The following is a 12825-nucleotide window of genomic DNA, read 5'->3' as shown; positions in this document are numbered from 1 at the left end:
CCTTTTTGTTTAAGTTCTACCCATATGGCCTCATTTGAAGAACCTTCTAAGATATCATCCCCCTTACTGCAGTAATTGACTCCTTGATCAACAGTATAATGCCACCTCCTCTTTTACCCCCTCCCCTGTCACGCCTGAAGATTCTATACCCTGGAATATTGAGCTGCCAGTCCTGCCCCTCCCTCAACCATGTCTCTGTGATAGCAATAATATCATAATCCCATGTGCTTATCAACACCCTCAATTCATCTGTCTTACCAGTTAGACTCCTTGCATTAAAATAGATGCAATCCAGCCTTGCATTTTTCCCCTTGTGTCTTAACAGGTCTATATTTGCTCTGCCTTCCAGACTGACTCCGTTTCTCTTCTATATTTGACTGAGCATCACACCCTACTGTAGCTCCACTCCGTATCCCATTCCCCAGCCAAATTAGTTTAAAAACCCCCACCCCCTCCCAACAGCACTAGCAAACCTCCCAGCAAGGTGCTGGTCCCACTCCGGGTCAGGTGCAATCCATCCAACTTGTTCAGGTCCCACCTTTGCCAGAAACAGACCCAGTTATCAAGGAAACTAAAGCTCTCCTCCTGCACCATCTCTTCAGTCACGCATTCATCATGTAATTTGGAAAAGAAAGTGGGTCAGAAGTATGCAATGGAATTAATTAACAAAGTTCAAAATGGACTTGGGGAGAAATTATTGGCATGTTCATTTCCATGTTCAGATAGTGCACCAAAGCAATTAAAAAAGTTAATGGAGTGGTAGGATACAGGTAATAGAATAGAATTCAGAGAACAGCAGCAAGACTGATTACAAATATAGAGATGAGCTGAGCCACAAGGAAACATCTGAAAACTTGAACTTTACAATCTTGAAGTAAGTGGTTAAGAGGGGACTGCAAATGGTTACAGGTAAATTTAGTGTTACTTTAAAGTAAGCCAAGCAACAAGGTCAGAGGACACAAGTGAGAAGTGGCAAAATATGAAGAGGAAAAGCCCCTTTCACAGTGATATAAACATTTAGAACACTCTGCCAAGCAAGAAAGTAGAGGTAAAAGCATTGGGGTTTTTCCAACATACAACTGGATGGCATGATGAGAGAGTGTTTCTGTACCAGATGTGTCATCTTGGATAGGCCAAAGGACAGACTCACCCCTGGCTTTTCATGCAAGTTACATTAGTCCACTCGCCAGCAATAATTATTTGACAGCTCTTTGGTACAGCATATTAATACACATGATCAACAAGTTAGGATGGAACTAATTATTAGAATATTTTATGGTCAGCATCTGTCGAGAACTTCAATAAAACAAAATACACCACAACATATTAAAAAGAGATAAAAGTTTATTTAAATAAAGATTAAAAGCAATGCCCAGATTTTGAAACAGGAGTACAAGACATGCCAAACTCTGTTGGATTTCTTGGATGTTCGATAACCTTGGAAAGGAAGAGGACTTGCACATTTTCAGTAACTGTCAGCATCTCAGGATGCCCCAAGGCATTTTACAGCCAATTGATTACTTTTCTTTTTAAAAAGAGTAGTCACTGTTGGAAACATTAGTTTAACAAAAACTAGAAGGGACTAAGATCAAAGAGATTGGGGAAAGATGCCAAGAAAGACCAAGACAAAAACAGATAGAGGGAGTCAAGAGAAATTGGTTCAATTTAGAGGGAAGATTAGCAGTTTGAAACAAATTGGCTAAGTAACTCAAGTCTTTGAAACATAGAACAGCTACAGAAGAAATAGAGTGTGAAAGACTGTTCGGTCACAACCAAAATCATTAAAGACAACCAAAATGCTGCATACAACACATTGCAGTGGGAGGTAGAAGCAATTCACTGTAGAGAAAAATTCAACGCCGACCAGGTAGTGTGAATATTTCTGGAGCAATAAGCGTCACTACTATACCATAAGGTTAAAGATGGCATTTGATTACCACTGGTTGCGTTGCTACAGAAGCTATAAGAGACTAAAAAGTAAAAACTAAAAGATGTTTATTTAGTGTCTTTCACAACCACAGGATGTTTCAAACCATCAGAGCGTCAGCTTTGATTTTTTGTTCAAGCCCTGGAGTGGGACTAAAATCTCCAACCTCTGACTCAGAGGTGAGAGTCTAACAACTGAGCCACAATTGACAAAAAAAAACTGGACATTCCTTGGAGAAGTAATGCTGAACGGAGCTGTGACATTTAAGCTGAGCTCTGTTAAGGTCGTAAGTCCGTAATACTGAATTGAATTAGACGATATTAATTGCAACTCAGATGCTGCTTTGCTTTTGAAACTGCAAAAATGTTTCTTTACTGAGTGATTGTTCTGGAAGGCTCATGTCAACAATTAAAAGGAACGGATACCAATGTGAAAATTTAAGTATATTTATGCCCACTCACTGCTCCATTTTAGATCACAATATATTGCTTTACACCATTTTCTTTATTAAACCATTAAATATGACTGGGAAACATCACTCATTCACTCATGAAACATGAACCATTTTCATTGCATTTAAAAATATCTGGTTACAAATACCTAATATTTTCCATTAACACCTTGCTACGACCACGACAGGAGCAATTCAGTCCTGTCACTCCACAGGCCGCAGCATATTAAGCTTTCACGTCCAATTGGAAAACAGCTAAATTAAACACTCTAGTAACCCCAAAATGACACTAACCAAACCAGGTATCTTTAGACAACATATTAACTATTCATTAAAAAACACTAAATCTTAAACTCGATGAAGATAAATCTATGTTTAACGACCTTATAACTTCTTATTTTAACCTAACTCCCGCATTCTCTCTCACTCAAAAACTGTCAATCGGTTTTAAAAGTGGAGTTTTAAAAATTAGCTCTCTCCTAAGAATAAATAAAAATAAGTTTTTGTAGGTTAAGTTCCTGATGGATGAGGTCTGCTAATGTGGTAATAGTGTCCAGATATTTATTTTTGGGAAAATCTGCAAAGTCAGCAAAGGATCAGTACTGCTTTAAGAACATGCAAGCCTCAGGAATTAGAGAAAGTACATCCTGGTTGCCTTGGACACAGCCACTCAGAGATTGAGGTTAAACATACAATGTTGCAATTAAATTTTTGAAAATAGCTGAAAAACTGACTTTTGACAGACAGACTGTCTGCCAGCGTGTACTGAAGGAAACAGGAGAGCTCTCCCTTTGTCTGTTTAAATCCTATCTATTATACTCTCTCAATTTTGAAGAAGCTTCAAGCCAGATTAATTTCTCAAAAGAAAATAACCAATTACTTTCACTACAGCACTGTAATTGCTGTGTTTATCACTGGAAAATAAGACGAGCATCACTTCAAATGCTGAACTAGATGACTGTCTGTCCTACTGTTGAAGAACGCTGTTATCCACCCCACCCCCCCCCCCCCCCCCCCCCCAAATTGGACAGCTGCGAGGACTTTAAGAAACCTTGGACTGTTTCACATCGAAAAATTCGGCAGGAGCGTAAATCTGCAAGGATTGTGTTACTTTTTTTTAAAAATGTTGTTGATATCTTAGTAGTGTTTAAGAATTTAGTTTTCTCCAATTTGTTGATCTAAAGACGGCCGGTTTGGTTCGCCTCATTCGGGGGCTAACAGATGGTTCCATTCGGCTGTGGTTTTCTTTAATTTGGAAAGTTTAAAGTGATATGTTAGGCAATCTCGGAGGGACGGGACTGAATTGACAGCTCATTTCTCCCACCGCAATCAGAATCACATATTTTGATTGGGGGCTTTTTCTTGAATGGTTGTTCGTAACAATAGTCAAAAAACACTCAAAAGTCTTCATCTGGATTTGATGAAAATAGTCCTTCAGTAGATAGGTAAACAACTCTTCGGCTGCAGCAAGTATTAAACAGCATTTGAACGATGAGCACAGCAATACAAACGGTTTCTTGAAAAAAAAAAAGGCTTTTCTTCTTTACTCAGGGAAATAACTTGGCCCTGTAGCTCCCTGTCAAATTTTTGTTGAGAGGAAATAGCTTTCTTCTCTTCAGTACGCTTCGCTGGAAAGTCTCTCAAAATGAACTGGTTTCAGCCGGTTTCTTCCAGTTCCACACACAGCCAAGTGGAAACATGACCATGTAACCTCTCTCTCTCTCTCCTGCTGTTGCCCAGGGTAACAAAAACACAGCTGTGGCACACTACATCCAGAACTTTCTCCCCCTTAAAGGCACACTATTTTTAACAGAGTCTTAAAGGCACACACACAGTTTTTAATCCGAGGTGAAAAATAATTACAAGTCCGTGACAATCTTTTAAAAAAGACTGCCCGGATTTTAGACATCAATATACATTATGGTTCCTGCTGTAGCATTAAGGCAGCGCAAAAATAAAATGCACAGAAAATAGCTTTCTGCTCTAAAGGGTTGATATCAGTTAATTCTGGGGTGCATTACCATAAAGTGAGTCAGAGGCACCACTTCCTGTTCTTAAGCTACACACGTTAAAATATTGCTTTATGTGAAATACAATTGCCATTACATCAATTTTTATTGAAAATCTTGCACCTGGGTGCACTTCCCGTCAATCTTTTCCAATCATTCCTGTGCCCACCGTTACAATGGAAACTGCCTGTTTAAATGAGTCATACTGCAATTACACCAGTTAGTGGTGTGTCACCTCAGTTTTGTATCTCCCCGCTTTTCAACATGAAACGTCTTTGCTCCAACCAACTCTCCTTTCCGACTTGGCAAATTTATCAGTTTAACTGAAAATAATGTAAAAATAATGTCAGAAAAGTAGTTCATTTGGTCTCAATACTCCTTGTGTAATGCCACAGGAGACTGACTAGTATGCTAAAGGAATGGAAATTCCCTGATAGGTATGCGCCATGGCACAGCATGTTGGTATGCTGTATGTCCAACAGTGATCACAGATGCATTTTCATAAAAATGGGACAAACACCATTATCTTGTTATTTGAAATATCACTGAATTTAAGGATGTAAATGCGTTGGAAGCAGTTCAGAGAAGGTTTACTAGACTGATACCTGGAATGGGCAAGCTATCTTACGAGGAAAGACTGGACAAGCTAGGCTTGTATCCGCTGGAGTTTAGAAGAGTAAGAGGCAACTTAATTGAAACATACAGATCCTGAGTGTGGTCTTGACAAGGTGGATGTGATAAGGATGTTTCTTTTTGTGGGAGAATCTAGAACCGGGGGTCACTGTTTAAAAATAAGGGGTCACCCATTTAAGACAGAGATGAGGAGAAATGTTTTCTTCGAGAGTTGAGTGTCTTTGGAACTCTCTTCCTCAAAAGGTGTGAAAGTAGAGTCTTTGAACATGTTTAAGGCAGAGGTAGACAGATTCTTGATAAGCAACAGGGTGAAAGGTTATCGGGGTAGGTGGTAATGTGGAGTAAGTAATTAGTTCAGCCATGAACTTACTGAATGGCGGAGCAGGCTTGAGGGGCCCAGTGCTCCTGATTCGTAAGTTCGTATGTAACTTGTAGGTTGTGTCACAAGACTGATGTTCAACTTGCCCAGAAACTTATTCTACCAATCTTGTATCACAAGCTTAATTACTGTAAACAAAACTGCATTTTTGTTTTAAAAAGGTGACAACACTATAAAAAGTATAGGAGCTCCAAATTAACTCCCGTTGGACCAACATGGTTGTACCATTCTGGTCTAGCTTCAAAGACACAAAATGAAACTAGGAAATGCAGAGAGAGTTGGAATTTGGACCAGCTGGTGACTCACTGCTGCCACAGGTGTATTGAACAAAGAAAAATAAAGACTTATTATAATCCATGGGTATTATATCCTGTCAATGCAGTCTTTCAAGGTCTTATCATTAACAGAACAATTGCTTTAAGATGCATTTTAAAAATTGCTGGAAGTCAATCACCTCAGTACCACAACCTTCAAAAGGCAATATGAAGGGGACAAACACCTTGAAATAAAAATATAACTGAGACGGTGGTGCCTGCAGTCAGCTCCCTCCAAGAATGAGCACTACAATCGTTCCATTGCAAACTTCAGCTGAGACAGAAAATATAATTCACAGCGTTCCTCTGTCTGAAACAGCTCTTTGTGCCTCAAGTCATTGGACTTCAATGAAGTTACAGGCAGGAACTGAAGTGGCCAGGACACTGTTCTGTCCCATCAGGTACTTACAACACCAAGTTTTTGAATTTCTCAAGATTTCCAATGTTGGCCTTAATTAGCTGTTGAATTGTGGGGACGATAAGAAATTCTGCACATCACCTTCATACCTGGTCCATTACACTTGCTATCATGTGCTCTCTGACCTATTACTAATGCAGCTATGTTTACCTGTTTATACATTTTACCAACTTTTTGCCTGCTCCATGGATCTTGGCCTTAAATATTGCCACCAGCTATGTCACTACATAAATTTGCCTGCAGAATCAGGATGTCTTAGATTAGGCAGAGAGTTGGGATGATTGGTTTAGATTCAGGATCATGCTTGATCTTGCTGTAGATTTACAAGGGAAACTACTTTGTTGAAGGGCAGTGGTTATTTCAACATTAGGCTTATACCAGTTGATTCTCTTGGGGAAGCAGTTCTATTTTCTGGAGTGGGTTAGGGATGGTTTTTCTAGAGCAGTATGTTGAGGAACCGACTAGAGAACAAGCTATTTTAGATCTGGTAATATTTAATGAGAAAGGGCTAATTAATAATCTTGTTGTAAAAGAATCTTTAGGGATGAGTGATGATAATATTGTGGAGTTTTACATTATGTTTTGAAAGTGAGGTAGTTCAGTCTGAAGCCAGGGTGTTAAATTTCAACAAAAGAAATTATAAAAGGTATGGCTGGGGGAGCGGGGGGTGGGGGGGGGGGGGGGTGGTGAAATTGGCTGAGGTGGTTTGGGAAAATACATTAAAAGATATGATAGTACACAGGCAATGGATCGTCTTTAAAGATAGATTACATAGTTTAGAGCAACTATACATTCCTTCAAGACACAAAAACTCCAAAAAGCAGCCAACTGTGGATAGCAAAATAAGTTAAAAGATTGTATAAGATTAAAAGAAAAGGTCTATAAAGTTGCCAGAAATAGTAGCAAACCTGGGGATTGGTGGATTTTAGAATACAGCAAAGGAGGAGCAAAGAAACTGATAAAGGGGAGAATAGAATATGAATGTAAACTAGCAAAAAATATAGTATATACTATAAAAGCTTCTATAGGTAAGTAAAAAGGAAACATTTGGCCAAGACAGATGTGGGCCCATTACAGGCAGAGTCAGGAGAATTTATAATGGGGAAGCGAGAAATGGCGGCGAACTACATGATTACTTTGTGTCTGTCTTCACTGAGGAAGATACAAGAAAACCCCCAGAATTAGAGATCCAAGGGATTAGGGAGAATAAGGAATTGAAGGAAGTTATTAGTAAGAAGGTTGTATTGGAGGAATTAATGGGGCTGAGGGTTGATAAGTCCCCAGGACCTGATATTCCACATCCCAGAGAGATGAAAGAGGTAGCTATGGAGATAATGGATGCATTGGTGATCATATTCCAAAATTCTATAGATTCTGGAATGGTTCCTGCAGATTGGAAGGTAGCAAATGTCACCCCACTATTGAAGAAGGGAGGGAGAAAGAAAACTGGGAATTACCTCTTAGCCTCACATCAGTCATTGGGAAAATGCTAGAATCTATTCTAAAGGATGTGATAAATGGACACTTGGATAATAATCTGATTGGGCATAGTCAACATGGATTTATGAATGGGACATCATGTTTGACGAACCTGTTGGAGATTTTTTTGAGGATGTTACTAACAAAATTGATAAAGGGGAGTCGGTGGATGTGGTATACTTGGATTGTCAGAAGGCTTTTGATAAGGTCCCCCACAGGAGGTTGGTTAGCAAAATTAAAGCACATGGGATAAGAGGTAATATACTGGCATGGATTAAGGATTGGTTAACAGGCAGGTAGGAATAAACAGGTCATTCTCGTGTTGACAGACTGTGACTAGCGGGGTATTGCAGCGATCAGCCCCAGCTGTTCACAATATATATCAATGATTTGGATGTGGGGACCAAATATAATATTTCCAAATTCGCAAATGACACAAACCTAGGTGGGGATGTGTTGTCAGCAAGATGCAAAGCAGCTGCAAGGGGATTTGGATAGACTTCGTGAGTGGCAAGAACATGTCAAATGGAATATAATGTGGAAACTGTGAGGTTATCCACTTTGGTAGGAGGAATAGATGTGCAGGGTATTTCTTAAATGTTAAGAGATTAGAAAGCGTAGATGTACAAAGCGACCTGGGTGTCCTTGTCAATAAGTCACTGAAAGCTAACATGCAGGTGCAGCAAGCAATTAAGGAGGCTAATGGTAGGTTAGCTTTTATAGCAAGAGGATTTGAGCACTGGAGTAGTGAAGCCTTGCTTCTATTGTATAGAACCTTGGTTAGACCACACCTGGAGTACTGTGTGCCGTTTTGGTATTCTCCAGAGTTTCCAAGAATGAAAGATGATCTCATTGAAACCTACAAAATACTTAAAGGGATAGACAGGGTAGATGCAGCTGAGATGTTTCCCCTGCTTGCAGAGTCTAGAACCAGGGGACAAAATTTCAAAATAAGGGAGAAGCCACTTAGGATAGAAATGAGGAGAAATTACTTTACTCAGAGGGTTGTGAATCTTTGGAATTTTCTACCCCAGAGAGCTGTGGAAGCTCAGTCATCGAGTATGTTTCAAGCAGAGATTGACAGATTTCTAAATACAAATGATATAAGGGGATATGAGGATAGTCTGGGAAAAAGGTATTGAAGTGGATGATCAGCCATGATCATACTGAATGGTGAGTCAGGCTTGATGGGCTACTCCTGTTCCTACGTTCTTATTTCATGAAACCAACCTTGGTGCTGCAGTTTTCCCTTACCATTGGCCTGCTACTCCCTGGCTCTCAGCTCGACTACAATGGGGTCGTAGGTCATGGCTGGCCTGTGAATCCTGATGACACAATATCTGTCCTTTTACTGCTATGCACTTCCAGCATTTCCTTAAATTAATTTTTCTGGTATTTATAATGTTTCCAATTTTAAAAAAATTTTTGCTTTTAAACTAAGAGTTTGCGGAGTGATTCTTTCACCTGTTTCTATGACATTGGCTTCTATGACATTATGGGCCTCCCACAAAATATTTATAGCTAGCACCTCAAGACTGTGACACAATCCAATGATGGGACAAGATCTAGTAGAAACTGCCTGGACATCATTAAGACAAGAAATTGTTTGCGGTAAGTGACACATAACATTTTCTTCCTCCTTATGCAATATTACAATACCTGCAAACTCACTGCAGAACGAGGTGCAGAAAGTAAAGTGACTTACTGCGGAATGCCATGCCATCCTCCAAATCATTTGCCCTAATAAGTCACTTCTCTGCAATTAGCGTCACATCCACGGATGTAACTGCCAGACGTTATTCCACATTGGAATTATATACAAAGCTCATAAATACATTTTTGATTAGCCCAACTGCTTTCTGCAAAAATTACCACAGCTCGACAACCCACTGATAGCAGTTTCTCCTCTGTGAAGCAGCTTTCTACATTAAAGGCACTTTATAAATGTAAATTGCTCTTTAGTACAGGCTTCAACATTTTAGGATCATTGATCAAAATCGTTATATGAAAAATGTCACATATGGCACACAGCTCCCACATTGACCGTTGCTTAAGGTTTTGTGTCAATGTCGATCTCTGTTGGTTGCTATGTCAAGAGCTCCCATTCAATTTTTTCCCCATTATGTTCACTGTCCTGTTGACATTGGCCATTGGGTGGTTCTAAGTTGCATGTTTCTGTAGTGTCTCTCTCCCTGCACCCCCTCAAATGTGCCATTTTGCAGATAAAAAAATTGTAAATTACTAAGTTATATCATATTTTAACTATTACTGACTTTTCAAAAAAATTCATTTCATGAGATGTGAACATCGGTGGCAAGGTCAACATTTGTTGCCCATCCCTAATTGCTCGAGGAGGTGGTGGTGGTGAGCTGCCTTTTTGAACTGCTGCAGTCCATCTGATGTAGGTACACCCACAGTGTTGTTAGAGGATATTCTAGGATTTTGACCCAGTAACAGTGAAGGAATGGCAATATATTTCCAGGTCAGCGTAGTGTGTGGCTTAGAGGGGAACTTGTTTCCCTTGTCCTAGGTAGAAGAGGCCACGGGTTTGGAAGGTGCTGTTGAAGGAGGCATGGTGAATTGCTGCAGTGCATCTTGTAGATGATACACACTAATGCCACTATGCGTCGGTGGTGGAGGGAGTGAATGTTTGTGGATGGGGTGCCAATCAAGTGGGCTGCTTTGTCCTGGATCGTGTTGAGGTTCCTGAGTGTTCTTGGAGCTGCATTCATTCAACTAAGTGGAAAGTATTATATCACACTCCTGATTGTACTTGTAGATGGTATAGACTTTGGGGAGTCAGGTGGGGTTACTCGCTGCAGAATTCCCAGCCTCTGACCTGCTCTTGTGGCCACAATACTTATACGGCTGATCCAGTTCAGTTTCTGATCAATGGTAACCCCCAGGATGTTGATAGTGGGGGATTCAGCAATGGCAATGCCATTGAATTCCATGTGAAGATGGTGAGATTCTCTCGTGCTGGAGATGGTCATTGCCTTTTGCAAATGTTAGCCATGGTTCAGTGGTTGCACTCTCACCTTGGAGTCAGAAGGTTGAGAGTTCCAGGCCATTCCAGACTCTAGGACAAAATCTAGGTGGGCACAGTACAGTACTCTGGGAGTGCTACAGTGTCTTCTCCCTCAGGTGGATGCAAAAGATCCTATGGCACTCTTTTCAATCATTCGATAAAAGAGGGAGAGCACTTGCCCATCTAGAATCTGTTCAAATCTACTTACACTTTATGAATACAGCGCAAGTTGCAAACCACAGATTTAGATACCAAATAAACCACAATGAATTAAGTAACTCCAATTAACGATGAACAGTGAAATTAATCCACGATTAGGTTTTATGCAGAAGTTCTCCTGCCCATTATTAACTTTATTATAAAAGCATTACAGGTTGGAAGTGCACAATGGCAGCTCTAAAGAGAACGGCAAACATCAAGTGTAGGCCTCCTGGAACTGATCTGTATTTCTACCAGTTTCTGCTTTTATTTCAAATTTTCAACCAAATGTCAGCTTGACTTCACTGCGCTGTTGTCTGAGGCAGTTGGTAATGGGTTCAAGCCCCATTCTCAAGACTTCAGGACAACCTGACTCTCCACAGCAGTGTCACAGTCATATATTGCAGGAACAAAATCACTGAAGCCAATATGAAGTTTTTTTAAAGAACTTTTTTTTATTAAACAAGCAGCTTTTTTCAAAACTCTGGCAGATCATGTCATGAATTTTAATGGGACTCTTGCCAGCTATTCTCAATCAGCAACAACAATCCAAAGTTGGGGGGGGGGGGGGGGGGTAATTAAGCAAATTAAGCATTACTCAATCCTTTAGGTGTCAGGAGATGGCTCTTTCCCCCAGATAATAGCAGACCTCTGGAACAGGCTGCCAGATCATGCAGTGGACACCAAATTGCTGAATTCCTTCAAGCGACAGTTGAACCCACTTCTGGCTGGGGCAGAGCTCATCTCTTACAAAAGCTAGGTATCGCATTGAACCATCAGGGCGTGTGACCTACTGGGCTGGGTTCAATTGCCGAGGGTAGCGGAGAGGATTTCCCAGTTTCCCCCTCCTCCACCACCGCCCCGAATTGGCCTGTATGTTTAATTCTGATTTTTTGCCTCTACCAGAAAAACGTGGTTTTGGGGTTGGGTGGAGTGTGTACAAGGTTCCAAAGTCCACCCCCTCATCCTCGCCGCAGAAGCTGGGCAACGAGCAAGAAAGGGTCGATCAAAGCAGGGTGAAGTACAGTTGGACTCTATGTCCTGGGCCGCTTCGGTAACCTGTGAAGGCCGATTAGGAACCCTAAAACTACTCAGCAGACGGGGCTTTGGCAAACAAGTCCTCAATGGTAGAACAAGTGGAGGAAGATGTGCCATCTGAAATATCTCAATGGCTGTTCTGGCAGATGAAGTCAGCAGAAGAATGAAATCCTCTAATCATCTTTGTTTCCTTGCCATTGCGTCGTTCTGTCAAGATACATGTGGAAACTGGTGTCAACGGTTTCACCACATTAAAAGACAATCATCCTCGCCTGTGAGGGATAGCCAATAAACGGAGAGTGTGCATGTTGTAATATATATGATACACAAGATATCATAATTGTCTGGTCAGACTGGATGGAACAGCGTGTCTTTTTCTGTCCATCATTGCACATATTGTACATGTGCCGACTCAGGACTACACCTCCTACACAAAAAAGATCTCAGCAGACATTGTAATCTCCATTCTCTGTCCCTGTCATCAGCTAATAAAAAAAAAGCGAGACAAAAAAAATGGAGAGAAACATCCTTCGAGGGTATAATGGGAAAACACTGTTGGGATAAAATACCAGACTTCACCCTCTCCCCACCCTCACCAATTACCTTCCCACTCGCAATGATCAGAAAATTACACATCCAGGGAATATCACAAACGAGAACTTGTATTATATAGTAGCATCCCAAAGCACTTCACAGCCAACAAGTGTAGTGACATAAGTTGCAATTTAGACAAACACTGCAGTCAATTGGCACAGAGCACAGTCCCAAAGCAGCAGTACTATAAAGCAACAGTTGATCTGTTTTAGTGCTCTTGGTTGAGGGATAGGTATTGGTCAGGACACCAAGGGAACACCCTCCTCTTCTCTGAATAGTGCCAAGGAATTTTTACATCCACCTTAGTTTGTTGTTCTAATAAAAGACGGCACCTCTGACAATGCAACAATGCTGTGA

At 40.6% G+C, this 12825-nt stretch overlaps 1 protein-coding gene across 10 annotated transcripts in view; it reads right to left on the bottom strand.

Moving 5' to 3' along the window:
- The window catches only part of nf1a (neurofibromin 1a), a 291554-nt gene that overhangs the window by 104253 nt on the left and 174476 nt on the right, over positions 1–12825 (bottom strand). The window contains exon 37 of one of the 10 annotated variants that reach the window (XM_068010595.1): positions 4335–4710. The exons of 8 other annotated variants lie outside the window; for them this stretch is intronic. In XM_068010595.1, coding sequence (XP_067866696.1) covers positions 4707–4710 — 4 coding nt within the window. In that variant the 3' untranslated portion in view covers positions 4335–4706. Of the gene's footprint in view, positions 1–4334; positions 4711–11571; positions 12082–12825 lie in introns of those variants that run through there. One more of the 10 variants, XM_068010593.1, reaches the window with a different exon arrangement.

Source organism: Heterodontus francisci, chromosome 30 (assembly GCF_036365525.1).
Source record: "Heterodontus francisci isolate sHetFra1 chromosome 30, sHetFra1.hap1, whole genome shotgun sequence".
Lineage (NCBI taxonomy): Eukaryota > Metazoa > Chordata > Chondrichthyes > Heterodontiformes > Heterodontidae > Heterodontus > Heterodontus francisci.
This window is presented reverse-complemented; position numbering and strand designations above follow the sequence as displayed.